The sequence below is a fragment of the Fusarium verticillioides genome, chromosome 7 (genome assembly GCF_000149555.1).
Source record: "Fusarium verticillioides 7600 chromosome 7, whole genome shotgun sequence".
Lineage (NCBI taxonomy): Eukaryota > Fungi > Ascomycota > Sordariomycetes > Hypocreales > Nectriaceae > Fusarium > Fusarium verticillioides.
The window spans coordinates 2,295,106-2,321,283 of NC_031681.1; the positions used below are offsets into that span (position 1 = coordinate 2,295,106).

Sequence of the window (26,178 nt, forward strand, 5' to 3'; positions counted from 1 at the left end):
ATTCAGGAGGCGAGATTCTGGAATGTGTCTGCTTCATATTGGAAAGCACATGTCTAAGTATGGCCGAGCCTTAAGTTAGCAGACTTGGACGCCGCTTCCTTTCGTCCAGCCCTACTGATTGCGACCGGAGCAAATAGTCCAATTCAATTAGAAACCGACAAAGCTCTGATGGGTCAGGCGTTTAGACGTCTTCTCGAACTGTGGCTTCAGAGGCCGGCCCAACGCAGTTGAATTACACCACTACTGTAGTGTACATTACAGTACAGCTTCTACTGAATGAGGTTATTTGTTTCATCTACCCTTCTTGGTCAAGCATGAAGCTTCCTTCCGGAGCATGCTGTCATTGCCCCATGAGTCAAAAGCATAACAATACGACATTGGCTAACTAAAAGAAAATCCAAGGGAGAGTCAGAAACGTGGTGCCTCGGGGGTTAGCCGAAAACCGAGATCTAGGCTTTTGGACTTGCGTAGATACGAGTGTATGCTATGTATCTTGCTGGTGTCCTTCCCATACAATACCCGTACCCCAGACTCACTCACCTGCTGGGGGGTGACTGACTGGACTGTGGGCTGTGGGCTGTGGGCTGTGGGTGAGGTGACGGGCGGATGCCAGTCAAGTGGGGGATCGTGGGGAGCGGTGTGTCGACCCTCTACTCTGTGTGGATGGCCTTTAGTCTTCATCACAAGACGACACCATAATCAAGATGGGCAACGTGGGCTGCAATGGGAAAATACCACCCTACCATCGGCAGCGCAGCGCTATCCCACTCAACTACATCATCGCAAAGATTTCTGGTCTGATTATTTACGTTTGATAATACAGATATTGGCCAAGATCGACTCCCTCACGATTCAATGGCTCTCATTCAAGACATATCAAACACTTGGCATGCTTACTGTGCCTCCCGGAATTCGGCTTCTTGACTCGCTCGGCACTTGGTCACCAGCACAATACAGCACAGCACATGCAATCTCGTGAATAACAAAATTGTCGACCCAAGCTAGCCAAGCCAATCGACTGGCTCAATCTCAAGCAGCATCTCAACCTGACAGTTGCGGACTGCAGGTGATTCGCTACGTGCCAGTCGATTCAAGCCCCTGCTATCCGTACTATCGCGGACTATCGCAGTCTCGTGCGTCGTCACGGGACGATCATCAAGCTAGACTATCAAGATTCGGCAACCCGTAGCCTGGATCAACAGACTGATTGGCCATGCTCTCAGAAGCCTCCCTTGCCATGTCTGTTATGCCGTGATGAAGCGAGCGTCGTCCCCTGGTGTGGCTGCACAAGCGTGCGTGTCCTCAACTCTGCTTGTCCTTGCCTTTTCGATCCTGGGGTCCTGGAGGCTGTTGGTCAACATGGATGAGGCCTCTAGCTACAGTTACTATGTATGTATGTACTAAGTTAGCGTGCGTTTGTTATTCTGCAGCACCAAATGTGATTCATGCAGGGTACGACTCGAGAACTTTGATAATGCAGGAAAATAATGAAATACTCACGCAGAAATGTGCTCATCAGCGTCGTGTTGATCCAAACTCATGATATCACCGACCCTCTATCTCGCAGCATTCTCTGCGGCAAAGCTAGTAACCACGTCTGCCTCATGCATCTCGGCAAACCTTGTCAACCTACACAAAAGTCGTCTTCTGAATGGTCCATTGCTGTATCTGTCTGTCTCAAAGCCATAAAGTGTCTCATATTAAGGTTGGCTGGGAACAGGAGCGTAGGGTTGGAGCTATGGCGTCCACTGGCACAGTTGCTGATTTAAAGTGATAACAATATTACATAGCATACCTATAATCTGATATCTTATTATTGGACTAGATCTAAATAAATCTAAGGACCTTTAGGATTAGACTCAATAATGGGACTGCATCTAAATGTCAACGAGAATTGGAGCTGCCTCTTTTCCTGCCTTATCGGGGCTGGATGGCGGGTTGGTTGAATAGGACCGAATCCTTTTATTTGGCAAATACAATGAGATCAGATTCTAGAGGCTATACACTTGTCTTGAACCTTCAAGAAGCTTTGTGCAAGGTCCTGCGAATCGCAACTACATACAAATATAGTCGAATCAGTCATGTAACTATCTTGACAGATGCCTCTCCGTCTCAGCCATGAACCCAATATACATAAAAGCAAACATCGTAGATATGCAGGCGTCTATTTTGAGCCTGTAACATAGATTTACCAATTCACTCGCATCTTGGAAAAGTCTCGGTTCCTCGGTCTTTACCCTGGGGTTCGTGGTCCGCCGCTGGTCGACCAAAGCTCATTCGTCTTGCCTCCAAACGAAACGTAGACCTGAAGCTGCTTCCGGGCGTCGTCGATTTGTTTTTGCTTGGGGTCTGTGCCCCCTCACGCATTGCTTTACGAAGCTTGTGTGTCTCTACTGTTAGCCCCTGGGGTTTCTTGTCTCGATATGTAGCAGCTGGAGTCACTTCAACCCGCGCGGTTGCCCCAGTAGTGGTTTGTATCTGTCTGGGAGGTCGACCGAGTGCGAGGTTTAGTTGAGTCTCAGAAGGAAGAGGTGGTACAGGCGGTCTGGGTGATGAGAAAAGCGGTTCCGGGGCGTCTTCGAGGAACTGCTTCCACTGTATAAGACTCTCTTTACTCGTCCTATTATTGGCGGTGACGTCGTTTTGAACAGAGTCCCCATTAGCCGCCCTTTCGAGTGAATCCTTACGACTGGATCTCTTTGGCGATTGTCTGTTCTGAAACTCACGCTCGACCTTGTCCCTGAAGTATGCCGCTCGTTTTTCTTTCTCTCTTTTCCCTTCGCCATTACCCGAGACCCATGGCGACGCACAAGGTGGTTCCGGTTCACAGTTAACAAACGGGGACCATGCCAAGGTGGGCTCAGCCGGTGTTCTGGGAGTGGCTGGGGGATTATAATCCGAACGGATACGCTTGCGGAAGATATTACTGATGCTCGAGGATGGTGTCCGTGGAACGACAGTGGTTTGTGGTGCGGTGGGTGATGGGGTTCTTCGTTCAGGAACGTCTCCCTCACTTCCGGGAGGCATCAAGGACGAGGCTCGAGTTGACCGATCGAGCTGCTGGTTTGATGAAATGTATGTGCTGCTGGGAGTAAGTCTCGCTCGTGATGGCGGCTTTTGGAGCTTTTGAGGTTGCGAGAAGTCTCGCGTAGTGGCCGATGTTGAACGCTCAGCATCTCCCTCATCCATGGTCGCACTTGGCTGAAACAAAGTCTTTCGCCAATCCACCCCGGAAGAAGCCTCCCCATGCGTCTCAGTTCGTCCGTCGTTTCGCGGCATGGTTCTAGACTTTCGGGGTGTAGTTGCGAAAGCCTTCATCCATTCTCTTGGTACAAAAGCGCGTTCATGCCGCCCAGAGTCCGGCAAATCAGGCAAGCGTCTTGCTTTGGGGGGCTTCTCTGTTATGGTTGTCCTCATTTCAATAGAATCTTGAGGGGGCCATCCAAGACGTTCCTGAGTACTCTGGAGGTTGAGCATTATGCCCGACCTGGGGAATGTATCCCTCGAAATACTTTCCCTACGATGCTCCGGGGTAAAACCTGAATGCGCCATAGCTTCCAGGTTGAAAGATGCTTTGTGTTCGAGCCTTTTCATAGACTGTGTTGGGGTAATAATTGTGGAAGCTGAACGTTGAAGGCCTCTTGGCGCAGGTGTCGCCTGAAGGAGGTCCTGCTCTTGGTGTCCCAGCCCACGAGGGGTACGATCTCCTTCTGTTGGAATATCATCGTCATTTCTGAAGACTTCGGGATCGAAGGAACCGTCTCGCTCAGCCGAGGCGCTGATCCTAAGCATCTCAAGTGTGGTGGGCGGATCAGCATACCCCCTATCAAACAATCTTGGCCATCTACGATCAGATTCGTCAGTGTTAGCCCTATGTTTCCGTCTGTTGATATGCAAGGGACTTGGTTGAAGTTCAGAGATAATTGATTCCGTGTCGGCCTCCCATAGGTCCGCAGAAAGCCCTTGGTGATGCTTGTCACCCTGACTTGGGATTAATCTTGGTTGTCGGGTATCTTCAAAAAGGAGTTTACCACCAGAATCACCAACAACACGTTTTGTAAGTGTTCCTGGAGTCAATCTATGAGTTGGCTGAACTGCAATAGGGAAACGAGCAAGGGGACTCTGTGTGTCTGTTGTTGCCAGCGGCTGGGGAGTACAGCGAACAGTCTTGCCTCTAGGCCGTGGGGTGGCAAAATCCAAAACAAACATTTCCTCTTTACATATACGGGATAACTGCCTCGAAAGCCTGAAGCTACCAGAGTCGTTGTGGGATTGTCTATCAGCTTGATCTGGGTCACCTGCCAGATCATTACTCCGGACACTCTGACGAGAAAAGGGGGTGCCCGGGTCGGGCAAACTTGATGCTTGCTGATCTTCAAGGGTAGCTGCATTGTCGAAGGGTGCAAAGTGAGCCCCAGTCCCCGTGCCCATTGTGGTCTTGACTGAGTCCTCAGTCAAATCATTGTCCCCTGAAGCTTCAATTGGTGAGATCGCACTTGCTATCTCATCATTCTCGTCTGGTTCATACTCGCTCATAGGCCGCCAATCATCGACCTCACCCCCAGCTGATACTAGTTTCGTCAGTAGTTATTATAAATGAGTTTGGGGGGGGGGGGGGGACAGATAACGTACCTCTACGTAGCACAACCATATCCTTATCCTCAGGATCAGCGCATCCGCGACCATCTCCAGCTTCTTTGCCCAACTCTGAGGACTTTTTGACCTGAGCGTTACTCAAGTTGAGACGCAAGGTATCCATGAATGAGGGTAGAAGAATCGGCTCCCCACCTAAGTGAAGGGACAGACGCATGGGCCCATTGGCATAAGTTTCTGGCCTTACAGTTGATACTGATTCCCCATCAGAATCAGCTGCATATTCATCTGCGGCAGTGCCTTCTACATTGAATCCAAAAGACATAGGCTCCAAATCACGCCGGATTACTTTTGGTATTTGTGGTATTACCAGAAATTGCTTGTAGTAGTTCGTCCAGAACCAGTGTTTGCTGGGGGGTGGGAGTTCGCATGGTCGATCCTCACTGTCGGATAAGTGCTTCTCAATCAGGTACGTTCGACAGTACTCCATAGGCGAGAGACGTGGTTTCGTAAGTTGACAACTCAGTCCAGCACTTCTACCCCTTCTGTGGAAAGGCCGGAAGGTGCCTCCCCCCACAGTGATCTGCCTCGGGGGTGATTTGGGACTCTGTAGTGGGCTCGAAGATGGATTAGGGGCCTCATAGCTGTTGGCTTCAAAGTTCAAACTTCCCGAAAATGGGCCTATGATAGATATTGGCTCCGAGATGTTTGCTTTCAGAGACGGCCAGCGCTTCCTATCACTTGACTTGCGTGTAGTGGAAGTGCCCACGTGCTGGTTCTGTGCCTGGAACGACACACCACTTTGGTCTGTCCTTTCGGATCTATCAGACTGATAGCGCATTCTCTTTTTAATCTTGTCCAAAACGCTGGGTGTGAGATGTACTTTAAGTCTCTCGGGAATGTGTGGCAAAGGGGGCACAGGTGGCATGTCATTGCCCTCATCGTCGCTGTCGGGATCGTACTAGAAATCTCGACTGTCAATTTCTCGTGGCAGGACAAGACCCAAAGTGGCTTGTTCGACTGGTAACATGTCAAGCTTTCGGGTGAATGGGTGCTGAAAAAACTCTGTTTTGGAGAGATTATCAGGATAGGACAGGACGGGTGGTGCGCTGAGATCTTGAGAGAAAAGAGCACCATCCGTTTTAGCTGGGCTCATTTCTCTTCCAGGCATTCCTTTTAGTAGAGGATGCGAAGTCGATACGACCCAAGGGCTTAAGGGTGTCGTCGGCGCAGAGCCCTGGTTGTCGTTTGAAGTCGCAAGTGTGAAAATAGCGCTTGCGCTCTGGGTTGTATTTGCTGAAAACCCAGAGCTTCGTGAATTGTCTGTATTAAACACCGTGGACGAGGTTGTAGATGATACATGATACGGTCCGACGCGGAACGATTTTCGTTCAAGATCGCTCATGATCGCTAAGCACACACCTTCCAGCTTCTTGAACTCTTCACAGTATCTCACCATAGCATCTCTGGCTTGAGGATACCCTGGGACCTCGCACCAGCCAGACAGTTTCATTTTGATGATTTCTTGCTGCTGAGGAGAGAAGGGCTGATCAGACATCAGGTGCTCAAAGACAGAAAACCGAACACTGTCGCGAAGACCCGGTGAGTGTGGGGTTGGATCGACATCATCTTCGTCTTCGAGAAACACATCTGAAGGCACAAGAGCATTGAATATTCCCATAATTTGAGGGATCTCCTTTCTGCACTCGGAGTCTTTCGTCAATTCTTCGATAAGGATCTAGGGGGTAGTCAGTTCACCAAAGCGCATTTGGGGAGTAGTATGTGCCTTACAAAGGCCCTGAAACCGGCGTGTAGCAGCCGAAAGTTTGCGGTAGAAGTCCTGTCAAGCTCTTGGAGCATTTGTAGTTGACTTTCTGTCGGTAATATGGTCTCCATGGCAGCATGGGTGGCTTCAAGGAGGCGGAGGCGACGAATTTCGATGGCATCGAGGTAGCCAAGGCCATCCATGGCGCGTTCGAAGTCAATGCCTCCATCATGGGGCTTCCGAAAGATATTGGACGCTATGTACTTGGAATTCTTGCGACTATTCGCGTCATAGTCGACTCCTCTTGCTGCACGGATGGCTGGCCAGGCTGTTTGAATGGAGGCTTGAATGGTTTGGTCGTTGTCGAATGCCAAAAGCCTCGTTTGCATCTGCTGCGCAAAACCACACTGTCGAGAGTCGAGATCATCTGATTCACCGTTGACCAATTGTTTAAGGGCCTCATAGCCTATCCCTAACCACCAGGTTTCGAGTTCAGCAGGATAGGGTGGCATCGCTTCGTGATATTCTGCCGAAATATGTTGCTCAGAGTGCGGAGGAGAAAGTTTATACAGGGCGATCGCATGTGATGCACTGGTCAGAGACGAAGAGGATTAAAGCAGTGGAAGGAATGTATCTGTGAATGAAGAAGAAGATGTTTCGAGAGTGAAAGGCTGCCGAATATTGATCTTGGCAGTGAATAAAGGTGGAAAGGGTGTGAAAGGAAAAGGTCTGCAGGCAGGGACTGATCCACTGTAGCCGTGGTATTCAGGCTGGCTTTTGAAAGAGCCGTTTGCGCGAGGTGCGCCTTGTTGTTTTTGTTTATGTATACGTTTGTTCATGGTGAATATGGACAGAATCGTTTGTGGTCGCGTCACTGTTCACACCTTCCTTCCATGAGTTGGACCACCTGCTTGAAGGCATTGTAGATTAACCACGTGGCTTGACAGTGCATTCGACTGTCATTGATTGATAGCGGTTCGAACCATTGAGGAGATTCGTTACTGAAGTGAAGATGAAGTCGTTGATACTCCGTATTGCCCGTGAACCCCGTATCTCATGAGGTCATTTCAGAGTGGGAAAGATCCATCCATTCGGTGACATGCATCTAAAACCCCCTGTCCTGCTGAGTCTCAACTCAATTGACGAGGCCTCCCGCATTCCCCGCTAAAATTACAGTGGTTTTTGCACTAGCGCGAGCAATAGCGGGCACCCTCAGTTGAATTGCAGGGGGAGCTTCTGCAGCTGTCGCTGAGGATCTGGTCAAGTCTCTCTGCCAAGGCCAATGGCAGCCAGTTTCAGGGCAGCTAACTGTCACTGGTGGCCCCCGAATCTGCTCTGACGCAGCACAACCAGGAACCTGAGCTAACTTTGTTTTTAGATCCTTGACCAGGGCAAGCTTGAATTGGACGGACTGTTCCTTTGGTGCCACGAAGCCACTGGTTGTCCTACTCCCTTCCTTTTCTTCTCTCCTTTGTTCTACTGGCGCTGGTGTAACTCTTGGTAGCCTCAATCGGCACGTCAATTGACTCGTGGAACTGCTTCCGTCTTTCCCTATTGCACTACAAATCCTTAATTATGATTTTGAGGCATTCAGGGCGCCTGGTGCGTCGTCTCAACCAACCTGTCAGCTCCTTGAGCTTGGCGCGACCAGTTGTACCGCAGATTCGGTATCTGGGGCCGAGATGCACAAATAGCAATGTTGCCAGCAAGCTCCGATTCTCATCTCAAGCTCGCGGAAGAAAAGGTATTCATTGATATTTAACCTTTGTCTTTTGTCACGCAACCCCATCAAGAGGCGACTCTTCACAGCCCAGCAAACTTGGGTAACCCAGGTGTTCCGGCATTTGCATTTCTGTTTCCAGAAACGGCACTTTCAGTCAGCATCTTATCGAGACTTGGCTTTAAGCAGCAGTCCCAACCATTTCTGATCTACAAGTGAGATCAGGCTGAAGAGCGGGAATCGCTGCATAGCAATGAATATGTTACTGGAAGCCCAGGAATCGACATGAAATCGAACTACTACTAACTTTTTGAAGCAGAAGAAGCTCCCGAGTATAATGCAGAGGCAGAGACTCAGAAAGGGCCCAAGTCCTCCTCCTCAGAGCCTTCACTTTTAGGCAAGATGGGAGAGGCCGCGGCCACGACCTTTGCGTCCATAGTGGTGTTGGGTCTGGGCTTTGCTGCTGCGGGCTACATTTATCACAAGTTTTACAAGATGCTCGTCCTACAAAAGATGAACCATGCTTTTGAGCCAGGTGATCCGGTCCTAGATTTGGCTGCAATTGGTAAAGATGTCCCTCATCAACCAGGTGGTTCTGGCGAACATTGGATATACCGCCCAGAGCAGCAGCGTGTTGACGACATTGTCATGGGGCGCGTTGTCGGGCACTATTACCTTTTGATCGGCGATAAGGGGTCTGGTAAGAGCAGTATGCTTATTGATGCTATGCGAAAGAATGAGGGTGATGGTGTTGCCATGTTCGAGGCACACGCAGACCTGGAGATCTTCCGCATTCGTCTTGGCAAGGCCCTCGATTATGAGTTTCACGAGGATTACATCGGAGGGTACTTCAGTGAGAGGGGCCCCCGAGAAACCACAGCTCTTCTGGACATTGAACGTGCCCTCAACAAACTGGAGAAAGTGGCCATGCAGAAGCGAAGAGAAAGGGGCAAGCCCTTAGTGGTGATTGTCAACCAAATGCACCTCCTTCGCCATGATGATGATGGTCGAGATGTCATTGAACTACTGCAGCAAAGAGCCGAACAGTGGGCTGCAGCCAACATTGTCACTATGGTTTTCAACTCCGATGACTACTGGGTGTATGAGCGCCTCAAACAGCTTGCTACCAGAATGGAGGTTCTCCCTGTCACTGATCTACCTAAACAACAAGCTATTTCGGCTCTCCAGCGATATCGTCAGAAGTACTGGAAGGAAAGTATCGACCCCGAAGTTCTCGAAGAAGTTTATGAAAGGGTCGGAGGGCGGCTGAGCTTTCTCAACCGAGTAGCAAAAAGCAGGGATATGATGGGAACTTGCGAAAGGATCAAGGAAATTGAAAAGAAGTGGTTCCTCAACCAGTGTTGGATTCTCGGTCCAGAGATGGATGACGATGTCATGGATCAACAGAAGTGGGCTGTAAGTTTGAAGAAATACTACGTTGCATTTGCAGAGACAATTACTGACCAAATCATAGGCTGCCGCTATGTGTTTGGCTAAGGCATTGGTCGATAAGGAACAGGATATGGAAGAGCATGAAAGCTACGACCCTGTTGTTGGACATGTGCTTCCGACATACCCTTTCCACATCGCTCAGCAAATCATGACTCGCTGTGATTTTATCCGAGATCTCGATCGATTGAACCTCTTCAGCATCACCAGCGAGGCAGACGTTCGAGCAAGCAGCGTTCCGATGCATCGGGCCTTCAGAGAAATTTGTGCTGAGCCTAACTTTGAGAAGCACCTAGAAGGCACGATACAAAGAATTGCTGATATCGAAAGCTTGGGACGTACTCGTGAGCTTGTTGCCAAAGACTTGGTTCTTGGTGGACAGTATGAGATCGAGCATAACCGCAAGGGCATTACAGTGAAGCTGAAGGAGGCTGAGAAGGAAGATGACTGAGGCAATTACGTGCATTTTTGGATTGCTCCCATGAAGTCGTTGGGAATCATGACGCCCTATTGCCGTTTTTTGGATTTCTCTGGTCATATACGCCTGAATGAGGTATGACCGAAATAATGTTGAAGGACAGACGCAGGTGATGAATGTTTTTGGGTCTGATGAAGCGACCTGTACAATAACTGACTGACTTACATAGATTTCCTTGGCACGTGTCGAAATAACTCTGTACAAACCTGTACTCTTTCTTTAGATTAGTGTAATAAACAACGACAGTATATATTTGATTCTCAGTACTTTGAGAGTAGCGTAACATTATGACCGACCCTCGGGAGCAAGCAAGCTTAAAGGCTTTAGAAGAAGATACTAAGATCAACTGAGGTAAAAGCCCCCTAAGCTCATGTTATTTTGTTGCTTAGGGTTAAGGTTTTGAGTTTTCTTACCTCTCCAAACTGATCTCTCCTGACTCCAAGCCATGGACAAAGATCATGAAAGGGGTACGTGTGGGGCTCACGTGATCAATGTCACGACAACGCGAGCCTGGGGGAGCAACCATCTCTAGGTTAACCACGCCGTCAGTTTTTTTTCGTGACGCCCCACACCTTCTTCCAATTTCCCCTTACCCTACATCTTCAACTCGCGTTCTGTCGACGAGAAAGAAGCTATCGTCGCGAAGCAGTTCACCGATGTCAGGCAACGGCAACGGTAGTAGCAAGTGGCCTGACTTCCGCCTCGCGTCGACGGTGCTATGGTCTCTTATGCCCGGCTCCCAATCCAACAGGCCAGATAAGCAAAACGACGAAGACCGCGACGGTAACGAAGGCCGCAAGAACGAGCAGCAGCTCAAGAACGAAACCCAAGAAGAGCTTCCAGAAGAACTAATGCAGTCACTCGAGCTGACCCAAGACGAAGTCGGCACCGGAAGCCGGCCAATTGATGAGATGAGCGGTTTCGATAACTACGATGGCGATGCTCAGGCTGGTCCAGAAGACGACGTTGCAGATCAAGACTTTGGCACGCTCGAAATGTTCGACAGCAACGCAACACAAGCCCCCTACACGTCGCAACTTGACATCGCTTCCCAGGAAGACCAGGCGCCTGAGGCGCCCATGTCGGAAGACATACCGTCCTCTCAATCCCGAAAGCACAAGCGCGACAAGAAGGGGCGCAAACAGAAAGGCATAAATGAGAGTGAATCCCCACAACTGCCACCAGCTGCCGGAGGATCCTCGCGCAAGTCCAAAAAGTCCAAGAAAAAGTCGACGGCACCGGTCGAAATTCCCGATAGCCTGGTCGAAAACAACACATCAACCATATTCCCATCTCAACCTCTGGACAACTTGGCTGCTGACCTTGCTGATGAGGCGGCTGCTCCTGCTACTCAAACGAAGCGCAAGCGCAACCCCTCGGATTCCACTGACGGCAAGCAACGCAAGAAGCGGAGATCCCGTGACGAGGCAGCCGAAATCGAATCACAGCTGGTGGAACCAGGAACACAAGATGACCAAATTGAGGAAGCAGACACTAAGGAATCCCAAGCTGCCTCTTTCCTTCACACCAGGGACGCAGCTCGCCCGGCTGCCATTTACGATGATGTTGCAGAGGATGCACCCCAATCTCCCAGTGCTGCACGCCTCGAGGTGCGTGATGCTCAATCAAGAGAAGGCAGTGCCGCTCAGGACGAGATGGACATTGATGCATCAGTGAAGCATACCCAGACCCAGGATCAGGAGAATGAGGTTTCTGGATTTTCTGCAATCAACGGGCAAGATAACACAGAACACCAAGAGCTCGAACAAGTGGCCAGGGACGTGTGGAATGCGCACATCAATGGCCAAAACCAACCCAACACACAAGACTCATCTGTGCACCCTGAGGAGATGGAGGTTCCAACATCTGCACAGCGTCCTCATACAAGCAATGATGTGTACGATGTTCCCGGAAGCCCAGTTCAGGCCTCAAACCCACCAAGTGCCAGCGCCAAGCGAACACGATCGGGCAAGGCTAAGAAGGCAAAGCCTACTTTCTTTGAGAAATCGCCTTCCCCTGAGGTTCCCGAGGGTGACCTCCCATCACCTTCTGCCATGACACCGATGCCACGAAAGCGCACCAAGAAGGCTTCAAATCGTAGAAAGTCTGAAGCCAACCGTGCACTCTCGTCTCAAGACATGGAAGTCAGAGACGACGATGACCTATATGGCAATCCAGCAACCGGACGACGCAATCGGATGGCTGGCTTCACCCAGGGACGATTCACCGATGAGGAACTTGGTCGTATTGCACAAGCAGTTGAGAGTTACCGTGTCGAGCGCAACATGGAGCAGCATGAACTGAACGCTATGATCCATGCTCCTGGGGGCACAACTGCTGGTGATGAGCATGCCGCCCTTTGGGCACGCATCTTTGCAACATGCCCAGACCGACACAGACAGAAAATCATCAATATCACCCGAAAGAAGTTCCATAACTTCGTTGCTCGTGGTACCTGGACCAGTGAGCAAGATGCCGAGCTCCGTGATCTTATCGAAGCCAACGGAACAAAGTGGTCCAAGATTGCGGGTATCATCAACCGTCACCCAGAAGATCTCCGGGATCGTTATCGAAACTACATCATCTGTGGAGACTCCCAGCGGAAAGATACCTGGGATGAGGAGGAAGAGGGTAACCTAACACAGTTTGTAATGGAAGCCATGGGCGCCATTGACGAGTTACGAATCATCCAGCCTACCCGCGAACTGCTTAAGAAGCCATATGAGGAACTTATCGATTGGCAAAACATCAGTGAGCGTATGGGGAGAACTCGCAGTCGACTTCAGTGTATCACCAAATGGAGAGCCATGAACATCAAGACTCATGGCAAGGATAAGTTGGTGTCACATGCGCCCGATGCATCTATCTCTTTCCGTCTTGAGAAGGCCCGTCGTCAAATTGCCGCGATGCCTGAGGAAGAACGTTATCGCATGATCATGGCTATCTCAGGCTCATCCGCATCCATTGAAGCCAAGATTCCGTGGCAGAGACTGGTTGACAAGCAGTTCCGCAACAGCTGGCATCGACCAACGCAGATGCTTCTTTGGCGACGCCTGAAGCAGAGTGTGCCTGAGTCAGAACAGAAGACTGTACGAGACTCTGCACAATACCTCCTTAATTTGTACGCCCAGACTGGCGAGCTTCCCAATGTCGAAGATTCTCTTTTCGACGACGCGGAGGAGATGGAGTTCGTGAATAGCATCCCAACCACCCACGCTTCTCACAACAACGCTTCTGCCCATGGTCAGAACCACATGAGCGCCAAATTTGTTAACGAGGCCGATGAGGAGGAAACCGAACAACCGCATGGTGAATATGGCGTTCCTGATGAGAACATCAATCCTGATTTACCTATCGCACCAATGGAGGACTTCGATCCAGCCCCGATGGCATCAATGGATCCTGTTGCTGCGGTTGCAGACCTGGCTCCCATGGGAGATACTGAAATGGTTGACCCAGCTCTTTCTGCAGAGCATGCAGAGCCCGAACAGCCTGAAGAGCCCGTTGATGCACCAATGAAAGAAGAGCCTGTGCCTGTCGCTAAGCCCGCCAGCACACCTGTGTTTGATGAGCCAGCTCCTCCCAAGGCAACCCGCGTTGCAAAGAGAACAGGCATGGGCAAGGCGAAGGCACCTAAGCCCCCTCGCAAGTCAGCTGCTAGATCAACTCCGGTCAGAGCCACACCTAGTCGTCGATCTGCTAGACGTGCGGCCCCTTCTCAGGACCCAATTGAGGATGACGGAGAGGTTCAGGCCGGGGCTCCCGCAGAGGACAACTCTGAGGTTGACGAGGCTCAGACGCGCAAACGAAAGACGCCTAGTAGGTTCCGATCCGCTGGTGTGCCCGAGGTATCGGCTGCCGCCGACGATTCAGACAGCGTTATGGACGATATGGAAGATTTGCCAGCGCGCGTTATGTAAGAGAGAAAAGGAACATGAGGGCCACGATGTGGCAGATGATTGATAGAGTTTTGGGAGGGGTTCGGCGTATTAGTACAAGTTACCACCAAGATGGCCTCGACGCTAGAAACAGCGGGTGTTGCAGTAATACTTCAGTGGCTAATGGATGGAGGATGCGAAGGGGAGAAACATGGACAATATCGTGGATAGCGTGAATTATAGAGGGACTACTAGTCGCAATTTATCACCATTATCTTAATAATGCAGGTCACTGTGTAAAAATGGAGGGTTCAAAGAATCCGAATCAATGCAAATTCTGGTATCTATCATCTCTCATCCGTCTACTTTAGCCAGTTGCTCAGGCGCAATTCGTAATGCCAGCAAATCCATCACACCAGTGCCGCCATCGTTGGGCGCAGATCATGATAACAAACAAGTGTCTTTGACTCCAAACTCCACCGAAATGCTTTTTCTTGTGCAAGTGACCCAAGCACTCCGAGTCCGACATGAATACCGAGTCCCAAAAGAGAAAAAGGAAAAGAATACCCGCTGTGTAATTACCGTGTTCACAACATGACAGATCGCAAGTATAGTACCGTTCGCGGTGGTTAAGATATATTGCTTAGCGGATCTCAGGCTCTCGCATGAATTCAGGAATGGCGAGACCTCCTTCACCAGACTCAAAGTTGGAAGCTCCAAAGTTGCTGAGGCGCGAAAGAGTAGAATTGGGGTTGATATGGCTAGTGGCTGTGTCCATGAGGTCGAGGACATCTTCGACAGGGTTACCATCGCGACCGGGACCAAGGGCGGAGTCGTTGTCGAAAGAATAGATCCTGATACCGCGAAGATGGGTATCCTTGCCGTTCTGGTGGTTCTCAAGGATCTGCATCTGAACGACCCAAGCGACAAGGGTGTTACCGTCAGGGCCACCGCCGGCGCCGGCGATGGGAACCTGCTGCCAGCCGGAGGGGTTCTCGAGAGCCATGGTAGCAAACTCGATGAGATTGTTCTCGCTGGTACCGGCCTTGAAGACGACCTTGGTAGGGGTGTAGGACTCGTCCTCGTTGTAGTCAACGTAGAAACGAATGTCACGAATACCAACACGCTTGGTGAAATACATGGTGAGCTTGTGGGGCTGAGGGCCATCGGATCTGAGAAGTGTTAGTCGGGTGAAAGGTGTATGAGAGTTGGCGGATGAACTCACTGCCAGAAGAGCTTGAGGTCATCGCTCTTGAGCTCCTCAACACCATTGCCAGGCTTGTGGCTGCTAACAGTGAAACGGGCAAGGTTGGAAATCTCCTTTAGGCCGGCAGTAGCGGGGTCGAAAAGGGTAGCAGCTCCATGAGCCTGGTCGTGTTCAGCGGCTTCTTCGTCATCCTCGTCTTCATCGACATCATCTTCTTCTTCTTCTTCTTCTTCTTCCTCGCCGATTGAGTTCTCATCCTCATATTCTTCAGGGGAATGAGAAAGAGTGCGCTGATCAGCATCAGCCTCAGCAGCTTGGTCGTCGTTGTAAGCCATTGTGGCATCAGAAGAAGGGCCAGCGGGAGCAGCTGTTGGGCGAGCACGGTTGAAGAGAATACTCTCATCAGGCTCAGCGTCGGAGCTGGAGGAGTCGGAATCGCGGGGAGGCATGCTGAGACGAGATCGGTCTGTAGGCTGCTGGGCAGCTAGGAGAATATTGTTAATATTTCTTCGGAATTGTCGTGATTCGCGGAGAATTCGCATGCGCTCTTGATACCACTCCTCAAAGGTGACACTGAGATGATCAACAGCTCGGTAGCAGGCCTCCACGTTCTCCTTGTCTGGAGAAGGAACGGTTCGGAAGACTCGCTTGCGCTGCTGGAGAAGAACGCCAGTAGACTTCTTGAAGGCGAGGTCTTGGAGTGGAACTCGCTTGATACGATGATCACGGTTGATTCGATGAGTTGAGGCTGGAGGAGGAGGAATGTAGATCTCGCGACGCGAAGGCATGTTCAGGGATGAGATGGTTTGTTCGGACAAAGGGGGGGCAAGTTCAGTAATGAGGGAGTGATTAAGCTGAGAACAGCAGATGAAGGTATCAGAAGAGAGGAAAGATGGTGATAGAGAAAGAAGGTTGACGATATAGTTGTTGGAAGAATGTGCAATTGGGATAATGGGAGAGATGAAGATGCGTTGAAGGAGTATCAAGTGTAGATTTGATGATAAGGAAGAAGAGAAGTTATAAGAGCAGGAGAGAGATGACTATATCAGTCCATTTCCTATTGAGACATCGAACAATAGAAAAAAAAGGCCCCATCGAGCAAGTATAAGGGCAATGAATCACTGGTGGCAGCCAACTACAGCTGCAAACACTTTAAGATGGCAACCGATATGAGATCATGGCACTGCCAGAAAGAGACGCTAACTATGCACGTTTAATTGAAGCAAAAAAAAAAATTAATTACTTACTTCTATAGAGACGAAACGGATTAGGAGGAGGCGCTCGACGTCGTCTCTGGTCAGGAGGTTGATCTGGTGTTCGATGAATTGGAGGACCATCTGGCGTAACCATTGGACCAGCAGCAAGAGGAGAAGCGCCTTGACTCAGATGCAATCTAGCAGAAGGGTTGCTTGGAGTGGCAGCTGGAACTTGAGGCACTGGAGATGAGGTTATATCGGACGGTACAGGTCTCGGGCTCGAGGCCCTGTTTGCCTGTGCCCTGGCGTTTGGGTTTGTGTTCGCATGAGTGGCAGCTACATGCCGTGCTCTTCTTGAGCCACGAGTGATGTCCATTTTGATAGGCAGTTATCACTTGATATCAAATCTGGCTGACACTGCCAACACTGCCAACACTGCCAACACTCACTGATATAGATTGATCAAAACTCCTCTAAAGTCAATTATTAGGCGCGGTCGCGGTAGTGGCTGTCGTTGGAAAATGGGATGTGAGTGGACAATTGGACGCGCGCTGTCACGTGTCCTCTATCGAATCTATTTTAGGTGTCTAGCTCAGTTAGTTCAGCTGAAGTTGATCCCTGTCCATCTTGCGTCGGCCTTGATTGTTTCAAACATCTTCCAGTCTCTTCAGTTCAGTTCAGTTCTGCCATAAGCAGAATCAATGCTACGAGTCAATGCAATGCAGAACCAATTCCCTCCCGATGCATTCCATCAGTTGCTCAATTGAGCTATTTCGCACTCTAAAGCCTAATCATAACCGAAGTCGCCTCTTACCGACCGAACTTCCTGCTTACAACTTACAGGGTCCTCTCCTCCTCTTCTACCCCGCCAAAACTCTCACTGCAACCCAACCAGTACCTAGCCAGCCTCTCCCACTGTAACCCCGGCCTCATGCTTAAAAAAGCTTCCAGAAAATCTTGGTCCCAGATCTGACGCATGCCATGTCATTCACCGACAGAATGTCACTGACACTGACAGTTCTTGACTCAACTACAAGGAACTTTTGACCTTGACCCTTGTGGGCCTACGAATATAGTACCTACCCTCCATCTTCTTCGGTCTTCGAAGTCGTATTGATCGCTGAAAACCATGCTACGCCGCTGACTTACATCAAGCAGGGAGGTTAATCCTGATGACGAATGCGCAACACCATTTGCCATTCCCTGTGATCTTCGATCTCCGATCTTGTTACATTGAAACAGTACTGTACGATAATTCCTTGATCAATTGATTATCACGGGTTGCCCGTCCAGTCTCTCCACTGCAACGCCTAGACCATGCCCGTTATTACCGTTCAACGGCCAGTGTCGTACCTGAAGCTAAGGGAAGGCCCCTGGGTCCGTCCTCATACTCTGAATCTGAGGTTGTACGGGAATACCGATATCGCTTCGAGTCTCACCGTGCCAACTTAGAGTGAGGCATGCAGGACATCATCTGGTTTGGCTCCTTAGCGCAACCCTTTCAACATGAAACATAAGCTTATGGCTCTACGTGGAGTTAAAAATTCTTCTCGTCGTTGGCCAGAAACGCCTTCAGTATGCACGGTCTACGTGTAGTCCTTCAACTTGAGTCGGGTGGGCCCGCATCGCCAGCCTCATCTACAGCCATCATCCTGGTTCATTGCCCATTGTAACGCCTCATCTCTCCCGTCTCATTGGCAACGATCCAGATTAACGGTCCAAGCTGTCACCATCGCTGAGATCTTCAGCCGTTCGCGCTACGTCATTCTCGTTTTCACTTAACTACCGGCCTCCCTCGCGCCACGTCGGCTCGCTCCTCTTCAGGGTCCTCCCATGAAACTTGTCCCTTCACTGACTCTCACAAGATCCAAGCTTTTGGGTCTTCCTCTTTGCTTCGTCTTGTCTAACTCATGGCTTCCATGCTACCCATCTCAACTTGCGCAGCTTCTATTCGTTCTGATGCACGCTGACGCCTCGGCTTTCTTTAGAGCTCAACTTACATACCCACCATCAAAGCCTTCCTCAAGATGTCACTAGCAAGGATAGCCTCAAGAATCAGGGCCGAGTCGGGGTGACGGGTCACTTGGTGAACCCTTGAGGACCCTGGCTTCAGCCTCACGAGGTGATCCTCTTCTTATCATAAATATCGACCATCGTCGACTGTTTCTATCAGCTATCAATCTATATTAATCTCAATCATCTTAACTGCTTATATTCCAATCGCTTATCTCTCAAAGTCAAATAAGAGAGCTCATCCTGGGTTTTCGACTGATTTCATTCGATGTCTCTTGATCCTTTGCCTACTATTGAAACGACCCTCACTTCTTCTTCTCCATCCGACATGTCTTCATCCATACAAAGTCGATCTGCTCGCAGTACACCTGCTATAAACGCCTCCGCCTTTAATCCTCCTGAAGCCAACGGCTCCTCTAATGAAAGAGTTCCTTTCATGCGAGACAACTCTCCCGAAGCCGACAGCCTACCATCCAACCCAGCTCTTACTCCTGTTATCACCCATGGAGACAACCCTCCAGCCAGCAACAGAAACTCGGAGGCCGACACAGTTGTCCCTCTCCAGCCTGCCATCAGTCAAGATCCCAGTCGAGTCCGTCCTGGTTCTCGTACAGGTAACTTTGTCACTCCCAAGACGGCCCGCTTCTCTCAGGATGGCGGAGAACCCCTTCAGTATTCTGGAGGTTCCATGAAATCGTCCCGACGACGCTATCGTGGTGAAGACTTCGACTTTGACCAGGCTGCCGACTACCCCACAGTAAGTGACTATGAGCGATACTGGCGAAATGAAGGTCGCAATGATCGTTACACTACTCGAAGAGGTCCCTACCCACCTCCCACATTCATGAACCGTCGTCGAGCGCACCCTCATGACTCGGACGAAGAGTTCTACAGCAGTGACGACCCTCGCATGCCTCCCACTGGCGGGCGCAGAATGATGGACGAGGAGATGGGATATCCTCATCGACCTTTCCATCACCGACGTGCTTCTACCCTCAACGGCTTCAATATCTCTACAGGCAAGCTTGAGTGGAGTGACCTCAGTCCCAAGGAGAAATCAGAGATCATGCGTCTCCCTTTGACCCAATGGATGAACTCAAATTTCAAGAACCACTTTGTCGCCAGTCTTGGTGAGCTTATCGGTACTACCATGTTCCTCTTCTTCGCCTTTGCCGGTACAGAAGTTGCCAATATTCAGGCACAAACCGACAGCAAGACTACCACGGGAGAGTCTACTGGTAGTCTTAACGTTTCCAAGCTCCTCTACATCTCTATCATCTTCGGTTTCTCGCTCATGGTCAATGTCTGGGTCTTCTTCCGTATCAGCGGTGGTCTCTTTAACCCTGCCGTCACTATCGCCATGTTGATGGTGAAGGCTATTAGCATGACGAGAGCTATCTGCCTATTCCTCTCTCAGATTCTTGGTTCAATGCTTGCCTCGGTTATGGTACGATACTTGTTTCCTGAGACATTCAACGTCCGAACTACTCTGGGAGGTGGTGCATCTCTGGTTCAGGGTGTGTTCATTGAGGCTCTTCTTACTGCCGAGTTGGTCTTCACCATCTTCATGCTTGCTAAAGAGAAGCACCGAGCCACATTCATTGCTCCCGTCGGTATCGGCCTGGCTCTTTTCATTGCAGAGATGGTCGGTGTCCAGTTCACTGGTGGTTCGCTCAACCCTGCCCGAAGCTTTGGTCCTTGTGTCATCACCGGTACCTTTGACTCTGAGCACTGGATCTACTGGGTTGGCCCCGGCATTGGCTCTCTCATTGCCGTCTGCTTCTACTGGTTCATCAAAACTCTTGAGTACGAGATGGCCAACCCCGGTGCCGATGGTGATGACCTCAATGATCCTACCAAAAACCCTGAGAAGCGAGCTGAAATCCAGTCTAACGCTGCTCCTTCGATCGCATTTGGTGGCGGCAAGACCCCTTCGATCCGCAGCTAGAATGACGAGTTCATGAAAACATGACTGCTATGAGCAAAAACGATATGGATATGGCCCATCGACGATACACGATGAAAGCTGATGAACAAATCCAATGATGCTTCATGAGATTAAATACATGGCAAATATACACGAAATGCGAACACGCTAGAGATGGATAGAAAATCGGAATTTGGTACTTTCTTCGTTCTGATATTTGGCATCAAATTGTCGGAGTTCGGTTTGGCGTTTTGTTAACTTACAAATGCCCGGCATATTTATTGCTTCGGGGCTGATTTCTCCAGATGAAGGAGTGTATATAGAGCTTTTAGGTAGAAATAATTGACACAGGGTCTCCGACTTGAATCCATTTACGCACAAATTCTCGAATGGTGCTTGAGTTCGGGGTCACCTTGGTTATAACATATGATGTTTTCGGTCTGATATAGCTGTATATTCAGCAATCTCTAAGTTGATAGTTGGTGAGACGGTGACCTGACATACCAGGTTCTGCCAAAGACTGTCTTTCCAGAGACGCTTGGGTTTGATCTTAAGTTCTCGAACCCAATGATTCTGCTGTGGTCATGGACCTAGCTCTCGTCTACCAATGCAATGTTACGTCCAGTCATATCCATCTCATACCACCCTGTCAGGACTGCCCCAGCCTTGTTTTTTTGGATATATATCAGACTGCAAAGAATTGATGTTTGACGCTGCATCCTTATTCTATAGCTGTCTGGCGTCCGTTGCGCTGGCGTCGAGCTCGGACAACACTCATGATGAAGCAGACGATGCAGTATGAGATAGCAAAGCCAATGACACCCCCAAGGCCACCAAGCATGAAGCCTGCTCCAGCATCTCGAGAAAAGCCGGCGGGAAGAGATCGATCAGCTTGAGGGGTTTCGAGTGCCCCGATAGCAGGGTTGTTCATTGTTGTTGCTGGCAATGGTTCTGGACAGGGGGGTTCAAGGATCTCTCCTATAGCCGTATTGTGCAAAAAGTTTCTGGAGTATGTTCTCCTATATTGTATCTGGTTAGGCAACCTATTCACTATGGAGGCATAGGACTAGAGAACTCACTTCTCTCAGTTGGTAGAATAGTGCTTAGCAATGTTTCTTCCTGGTCAAAATCTAGGCCAGTGTATAGTTCTAAATGTCTCGAGAGTAGTGCTTGTTTTGCTGGAAGAAGAGTCGAGATTGGGAGGACGTAACATGGTAAACAGAAGTGAAGGAATAGTTGCTACGGCGTTTGGATGCAGTAACATTGCAGTGACAGTGGCAATCAGTTTGCATATGGCACTGAAAATTCAGCTTCAAACGGAGTGAATAGAGGAACTTGAGAGGGCATAGCTAACCACCTTACTTCGTCTGTTTGTTCATATTGGAACGGAGAGTGATTCATTGCCTGGTTGCGCTCGTTTGTAACATGATGAGCAATGTTGAGAAGGTATCTACTTGCAGAGTCGGCATCTCATGTTCATTAAGATAACTTAACATCTTTTGGCTGACAAATGATATTGCTTGAGTTAAACTCCATGTATGGATGGACCGTATGAGCCAGTTTAGAATTAGTCGTTGCATTAGTCCAGTTAATAGGACGGAAACATACTTCCATGTCGACGTTGTAAATCAACGTGAACTCAGTAGAGACGATAAATTTAGAATTCTCTACTGATCTTGGAGAACACGGTAGAGTTATCCGTTCCATATGTTGAACTTTAAACTTTAACTCACTTCCACCTTGACTTATATCCAACGGTCACCATTCATCATCTAGTTAGGATCTGGCTCAATCTATTTTCGACTAACTTTATCTTCAAGTTCCCAATTTGAAGTGCGTCCTCTAACAATCTCGCAAGAAAGCCCCGTTGGCTCAGTGGTAAAGCGTATCACTAGTAATGATAAGATCACTGGTTCGATTCCAGTACGGGGCATGTGAACTGGTTTTGCTTTGACATTTTTGCTAAATCCTTAAACCGACTGTACTATTACGATGCAAATAAAGTAAGATGGTGAACATTGGTGTTAAAACTGATGAAGTGGTTTCCATTTTGTTACTCTGATGTTCACCTTTACAGAACGCACGTTGGTGAGCGTCTCAAAGGCAGCAAGAAGCACAGTAGAGTAAGAAACAGGTCTCTTCAGTGAACGCAAAGTCACTTGCTGAAACAACATATGAAGATGGATCAAGTCTTTTGATGCATCACATCGGGATGACCGAGTCTCGGTTCGAGCCGTGTATGGATGGATGGTGATGAATGCCTGGTCATTATACAGCATGAACATCACATCTACCCTAAACCAAACTCTTCACTCGGTCTCGTGCAAAGTTCATGTCCTGACGACATGGAACAGAAGACCATGGCCATCACGTGCATATCTACAAGTCACAGGAGATCTTTACTCTTTCCTAGCCACTACAAATGTCGGGTGTAAGTACCCCATGACATGTCTCAGTTCATCACCCTAGTCCAAGTCATAGTTGTGATGACTTCACGAGAATCACTTCATCCCAGCCAAAAAGCGGAGAGTCCTGGTCAGTGCAATCATCAAGATCGGGCATGAAAGAGCAAGGGACAAAAAGAGGAAGAGGAAGTGGAACCAGCATTAAATTTCACACGGTCCCAGCCTCGTCGAGATGGCGCGTGCCTTTTCTGATTGAATCGATTAATTAATGAAATGGCGTTTTATAGCCCTGTCTCTCTTAGAAATGTGTCTTATTTATGGCAACTAATAACCAAGCACGCGACAGATGCAGATGCTTTCGTTTCAAATCACAGGAGAAGTATCATCATTCAATTAAAACAATGGAACTAGGATTCAAAGTTGAAGTACGGATAAATTAAAATTGATGTCATCCGCCCACTCGGCGCCCCTTTTCGCTTGGGCATGTCCATTGATACCTACTGTACACTCAGTATCCGTACGGTACATGATGATAGGCGCTGCCGAGCCATGGCTGGGTAAATTAGTGGAAATTTGGCGAAATACAGAGTACAGACTTTGATAACGAGGTCTATCTACCTACCTTAGAATGATTACTAGAATGTGATGTGATGAGAGTTGTCTGTATCTCAAAATAGGGGTTCTCAGTTAATTACAGGTTCAGGAGCAGTCTGCATGTAACGCATTGTCTTTCTTGTCTTCCAGTCTCAGACTCTCAGCCTCTTAATGATGACGATAATTTGGTTGGGGGCGTGTGTGTTCCCACCAGATACGACCTCGTCACGTCCAGGCCATCTCGGCTGTTGATTAGGTAGCCATTAAATCGATACGGAGAAGCCATATGTAATTATCCATTAAACAAATAGAAACCTCATCAAGACAAGGGGGGTCGTATCACCGCTTGCTTTGCGGGGGGCATCAGGACTATTCAAGGTTATTTGATCAATGCACGGATATTGGCGAACGACAAAGAAGAAGCAAGGTTGTATCGCATTTATCTGACAGTTTTGATGGGATGGGAGCTATCGTTCGACTTCTATCCGTACCTACCAAGATATCACTGTAGCATTTTGGTCTGTCAGTCATGGAGAGGAGAGTATGAACAATTGTCTCGGACTCTTCCTCCTGACGTTTTCAACCACGTTGTCACATCTTCAGACTCTCTGACCTAACCGCTTTCACACAGATCACCGACTTTTTGTTCTTAACCGTTATATCATCATCATCATCATCATCATCTCTTCTTTCAATCCGCATCCGTAGGTGGAAAAAAGGTTCATTCAAAGAACCCCAACCTCATGCACACCCTATTTCAACATCACACGCCCCCTGGACCCCCCTTGAACTACCAGAAAAGCCGCTAATTCCAGGGGACCTTTCTGCCCTAGGGACAGCTGGAGTGGATCTCACAGTGAACCCCTCCCCCTAATAGATGCATACAGATGCGCTGTGCGCGTGGGCGTCGGGTCGTGTGTGGGGCAAAAGGGAGAGCCCACTCACTTCCAATCACTTCAGGAAATGGCTGTCGCTAGCTTTACTTAGGCAGCTTTAGCTCTAAAGGTAGAACCCGTCCCTTGGAAACTTCCATTAATTACGACCACTTCAAGTGCCTCTTGTCTTTAGAGCTGAGCTCCCCGTCTTAATTTCTCCCTCCATCCATTATTCTCATTCCCAACTCTTCATCTCTTTGCGCCTCTAGCTGTGATACCCATTGCAATACCAGACTCCTCGACTTTTAGCTTTACTTTGCTCAGCTTCTATCATATCAACGTCGTATAATCAGCAATATGACTCTCACCGATGAAGAGCTCGACCGCGACTGGCAGCCCAGTGGCCGTCGCCCCCAATCGTCCGTATCCCCCTATACACTCACCTCAATTGAAGACGCCTGTCATGTCGTCTACAGAATCAATGTGATCGCGAACCAAGACCTAACATGCCTCTCTCGTATAGCACCATCGCCCGCTCTTTTAGTGCAGAGTTGATGGACATCTTCCGCATCGAGAACTCGCTCACCGACCTGGATCAGCAAGTCCACGATAAGTTGGTCTACCACTTAGTCACCGTTTCGCACCAGAAACTTTGCATCTAACCGCACTTCACCTTGTTCAGGAAGCAAACAGTCGACAAGAACACCGAAGAACTCGCCTCTCTCGAAGCCCGCATCCGCGAAATGGAAGATCGCCTACGTCGCTCTGTAGGCACCACTCAGCGCTCTCCTCTTCCACAGGTCCAGACACAAAACATCAACCAGTCCCAGACTCAGCAGCAGCAGCCAAGCTCCCTTGATGCTCCCACGGACGACTCCAAGGCTCGCTCTCGACCGGGAACGGCCCGCGCTTCTCAGCAAGCTCCCTCCTCGGGCAACATGCCCCCGACCCCGGGTGCCAGTGAAGGTGAATACTACGTCGTCACCCGTGATGACTTGCAAGACGGCCCGCGCTGACGAATATTTTTGACTTTTTTATAAAGACGGAGACCATGAATAAAGCAATCTGACCATTTTTTGCTGCTCCCTTTCTCTCCATGAACCATTCAATTCTATCGAGGGCCAACTCTCACTCATCACCGCCAGTCAGCCTCTTACAAGAGATGATGTCGCCCCTCTTGAGCTAGTGAGCGGTAGCGGGCGCGGAGAACCAACGGCTGAGCTGCATGCAACCCTTGGCCAGACCAGGCCAGACCAGACCAGACTGCAATCTCTCACTCCAACCCGACCGTTCATCTTTATGGGGAACATGTTTCAAGACTGACTCGGCGCAACCCTCGACGACTGGCCAATTCATTGTTTCGAAGAAAGCCACGAATTACAGCCGAGGCGCATTAATAACGTCAAACGCCCTCGTCTATTTTTTATTATCATTTACAATGCTTTCCGGTTGCTGGAGTTTTCAGGAGCCGGGGGAAACCAACGGCGCATCCCCAGCCTGAAGTCCTCCCTTTTTTTGTCGTTCGCTACCAAGATTCCCGGCGTTGATAGAGGCAGCATTTGCAACATTATTTTACCATTATTTTGATCCTCTCGCTTCAACTGTTGCGTCAGGCTGCTGCATATTGTTTATGGGAGGATAGCGTCCACGTTCACGTCTTGCATGAGTAGTGGATTGGATGGAACTGGACTGGACTGGGAGGGGGGACTGTTTGTATGAGTTGAGATGAGATGGAATGAATAGGACGGGAACGTATTTGGATGGACTCGTATTGCATGTCAATTGATAGCAAGTGCATCAACAGCGCCTCAATCGACTTTGAATTCACGGCCGAAATAATGAGGTTTATATGTATCTTTTCCAGCTAACGGACGGGTGGAAATATACGGGTGAGCCTTTACCTGGTCACTTGAACAATGCCTCACTTCTGCCCTTGAGAGTTCTAATATCCCTTTGACTTTATTACACATGACTGGCTCTAGCTCTTCTCATCTTACAAAGCATCACAATGGTCGACCTGTATCGACAGCTCCAGAATTACATACCGGTATGCTCTAAGACACCAAACGCGAAATCCA

The 26,178-nt window shown here is 49.3% G+C and overlaps 9 protein-coding genes and 1 non-coding gene across 15 annotated transcripts; 6 read left to right on the top strand and 4 right to left on the bottom strand.

The window, feature by feature from the left end:
• Window positions 1-481: 481 nt before the first annotated feature.
• On the top strand, window positions 482-979 carry FVEG_17035 (hypothetical protein; the record flags this gene model as incomplete). Its single annotated transcript, XM_018906276.1, has 1 exon — window positions 482-979. One exon carries the CDS (start codon window positions 482-484, stop codon window positions 977-979), a length of 498 nt encoding a protein of 165 aa, XP_018759088.1.
• A 1,217-nt stretch (window positions 980-2,196) lies between these two features.
• On the bottom strand, window positions 2,197-5,521 carry FVEG_11485 (hypothetical protein; the record flags this gene model as incomplete). The annotated part of the gene is made up of 2 exons (XM_018900761.1): window positions 2,197-4,571; window positions 4,633-5,521. The coding sequence occupies 2 exons, from the start codon at window positions 5,519-5,521 to the stop codon at window positions 2,197-2,199; spliced, it is 3,264 nt and encodes a 1,087-aa protein (XP_018759089.1).
• A 33-nt stretch (window positions 5,522-5,554) lies between these two features.
• On the bottom strand, window positions 5,555-6,870 carry FVEG_11486 (hypothetical protein; the record flags this gene model as incomplete). Its single annotated transcript, XM_018900762.1, has 2 exons — window positions 5,555-6,331; window positions 6,385-6,870. 2 exons carry the CDS (start codon window positions 6,868-6,870, stop codon window positions 5,555-5,557), a joined length of 1,263 nt encoding a protein of 420 aa, XP_018759090.1.
• An 847-nt stretch (window positions 6,871-7,717) lies between these two features.
• FVEG_11487 (hypothetical protein) lies at window positions 7,718-10,290 on the top strand. Of its 2 annotated transcripts, XM_018900763.1 has the most exons (3): window positions 7,718-8,102; window positions 8,395-9,494; window positions 9,553-10,290. In XM_018900763.1, the coding sequence occupies exons 1-3, from the start codon at window positions 7,934-7,936 to the stop codon at window positions 9,976-9,978; spliced, it is 1,695 nt and encodes a 564-aa protein (XP_018759091.1). In that variant the 5' UTR covers window positions 7,718-7,933; the 3' UTR covers window positions 9,979-10,290. The 2 variants fall into 2 exon arrangements, with proteins under 2 accessions (XP_018759091.1, XP_018759092.1); XM_018900764.1 differs by lacking the exon at window positions 7,718-8,102 and having other exon boundaries at window positions 8,129-9,494.
• A 199-nt stretch (window positions 10,291-10,489) lies between these two features.
• Window positions 10,490-14,225, top strand: FVEG_11488 (hypothetical protein). Its single transcript, XM_018900765.1, has one exon. It carries the CDS (start codon window positions 10,497-10,499, stop codon window positions 13,923-13,925), a length of 3,429 nt encoding a protein of 1,142 aa, XP_018759093.1. The 5' UTR covers window positions 10,490-10,496; the 3' UTR covers window positions 13,926-14,225.
• On the bottom strand, window positions 14,173-16,783 carry FVEG_11489 (anaphase-promoting complex subunit 10). Its single transcript, XM_018900766.1, has 3 exons — window positions 16,338-16,783; window positions 15,109-15,574; window positions 14,173-15,055 (listed from the first exon to the last, which is right to left on the bottom strand). The coding sequence occupies exons 1-3, from the start codon at window positions 16,660-16,662 to the stop codon at window positions 14,527-14,529; spliced, it is 1,320 nt and encodes a 439-aa protein (XP_018759094.1). The 5' UTR covers window positions 16,663-16,783; the 3' UTR covers window positions 14,173-14,526.
• A 232-nt stretch (window positions 16,784-17,015) lies between these two features.
• Window positions 17,016-20,247, top strand: FVEG_11490 (hypothetical protein; the record flags this gene model as incomplete). Of its 4 annotated transcripts, XM_018900769.1 has the most annotated exons (3): window positions 17,390-17,763; window positions 17,824-17,955; window positions 18,010-20,247. In XM_018900769.1, exon 3 carries the CDS (start codon window positions 18,568-18,570, stop codon window positions 20,245-20,247), a length of 1,680 nt encoding a protein of 559 aa, XP_018759097.1. In that variant the 5' UTR covers window positions 17,390-17,763; window positions 17,824-17,955; window positions 18,010-18,567. The 4 variants fall into 4 exon arrangements, with proteins under 4 accessions (XP_018759098.1, XP_018759095.1, XP_018759097.1 ...); XM_018900770.1 differs by lacking the exon at window positions 17,824-17,955 and having other exon boundaries at window positions 17,016-17,532; window positions 18,275-20,247; XM_018900767.1 differs by adding an exon at window positions 17,016-17,361 and having other exon boundaries at window positions 17,442-20,247.
• Window positions 20,248-20,947: 700 nt separating this feature from the next.
• Window positions 20,948-21,157, bottom strand: FVEG_17036 (hypothetical protein; the record flags this gene model as incomplete). Its single annotated transcript, XM_018906277.1, has 1 exon — window positions 20,948-21,157. The coding sequence occupies one exon, from the start codon at window positions 21,155-21,157 to the stop codon at window positions 20,948-20,950; it is 210 nt and encodes a 69-aa protein (XP_018759099.1).
• A 930-nt stretch (window positions 21,158-22,087) lies between these two features.
• FVEG_17037 lies at window positions 22,088-22,159 on the top strand. The gene has a single exon. It is a non-coding gene; the product is annotated as a tRNA-Thr (tRNA).
• Window positions 22,160-24,269: 2,110 nt separating this feature from the next.
• On the top strand, window positions 24,270-26,104 carry FVEG_11491 (hypothetical protein). Of its 2 annotated transcripts, XM_018900772.1 has the most exons (4): window positions 24,270-24,519; window positions 24,624-24,713; window positions 24,783-25,066; window positions 25,143-26,104. In XM_018900772.1, exons 1-4 carry the CDS (start codon window positions 24,458-24,460, stop codon window positions 25,157-25,159), a joined length of 453 nt encoding a protein of 150 aa, XP_018759101.1. In that variant the 5' UTR covers window positions 24,270-24,457; the 3' UTR covers window positions 25,160-26,104. The 2 variants fall into 2 exon arrangements, with proteins under 2 accessions (XP_018759101.1, XP_018759100.1); XM_018900771.1 differs by having other exon boundaries at window positions 24,783-26,070.
• Window positions 26,105-26,178: the final 74 nt, after the last annotated feature.

Excerpts from the sequence above, each read along its gene's own strand:
- FVEG_11489 (XM_018900766.1), bottom strand. The coding sequence starts at position 16,662 with ATGGACATCACTCGTGGCTCAAGAAGAGCACGGCATGTAGCTGCCACT. Across the intron at positions 15,575-16,337 it reads TCCGTTTCGTCTCTATAGAA|CTGCCCAGCAGCCTACAGAC; the intron begins GTAAGTAATTAA and ends ATATTCTCCTAG. Across the intron at positions 15,056-15,108 it reads GACCTCAAGCTCTTCTGGCA|ATCCGATGGCCCTCAGCCCC; the intron begins GTGAGTTCATCC and ends AACACTTCTCAG.
- FVEG_11487 (XM_018900763.1), top strand. The coding sequence starts at position 7,934 with ATGATTTTGAGGCATTCAGGGCGCCTGGTGCGTCGTCTCAACCAACCT. Across the intron at positions 8,103-8,394 it reads TCAAGCTCGCGGAAGAAAAG|CAGAAGAAGCTCCCGAGTAT; the intron begins GTATTCATTGAT and ends AACTTTTTGAAG. Across the intron at positions 9,495-9,552 it reads TGGATCAACAGAAGTGGGCT|GCTGCCGCTATGTGTTTGGC; the intron begins GTAAGTTTGAAG and ends ACCAAATCATAG.
- FVEG_11488 (XM_018900765.1), top strand. The coding sequence starts at position 10,497 with ATGTCACGACAACGCGAGCCTGGGGGAGCAACCATCTCTAGGTTAACC.
- FVEG_11491 (XM_018900771.1), top strand. The coding sequence starts at position 24,458 with ATGACTCTCACCGATGAAGAGCTCGACCGCGACTGGCAGCCCAGTGGC. Across the intron at positions 24,520-24,623 it reads AGTGGCCGTCGCCCCCAATC|CACCATCGCCCGCTCTTTTA; the intron begins GTCCGTATCCCC and ends TCTCTCGTATAG. Across the intron at positions 24,714-24,782 it reads GATCAGCAAGTCCACGATAA|GAAGCAAACAGTCGACAAGA; the intron begins GTTGGTCTACCA and ends CACCTTGTTCAG.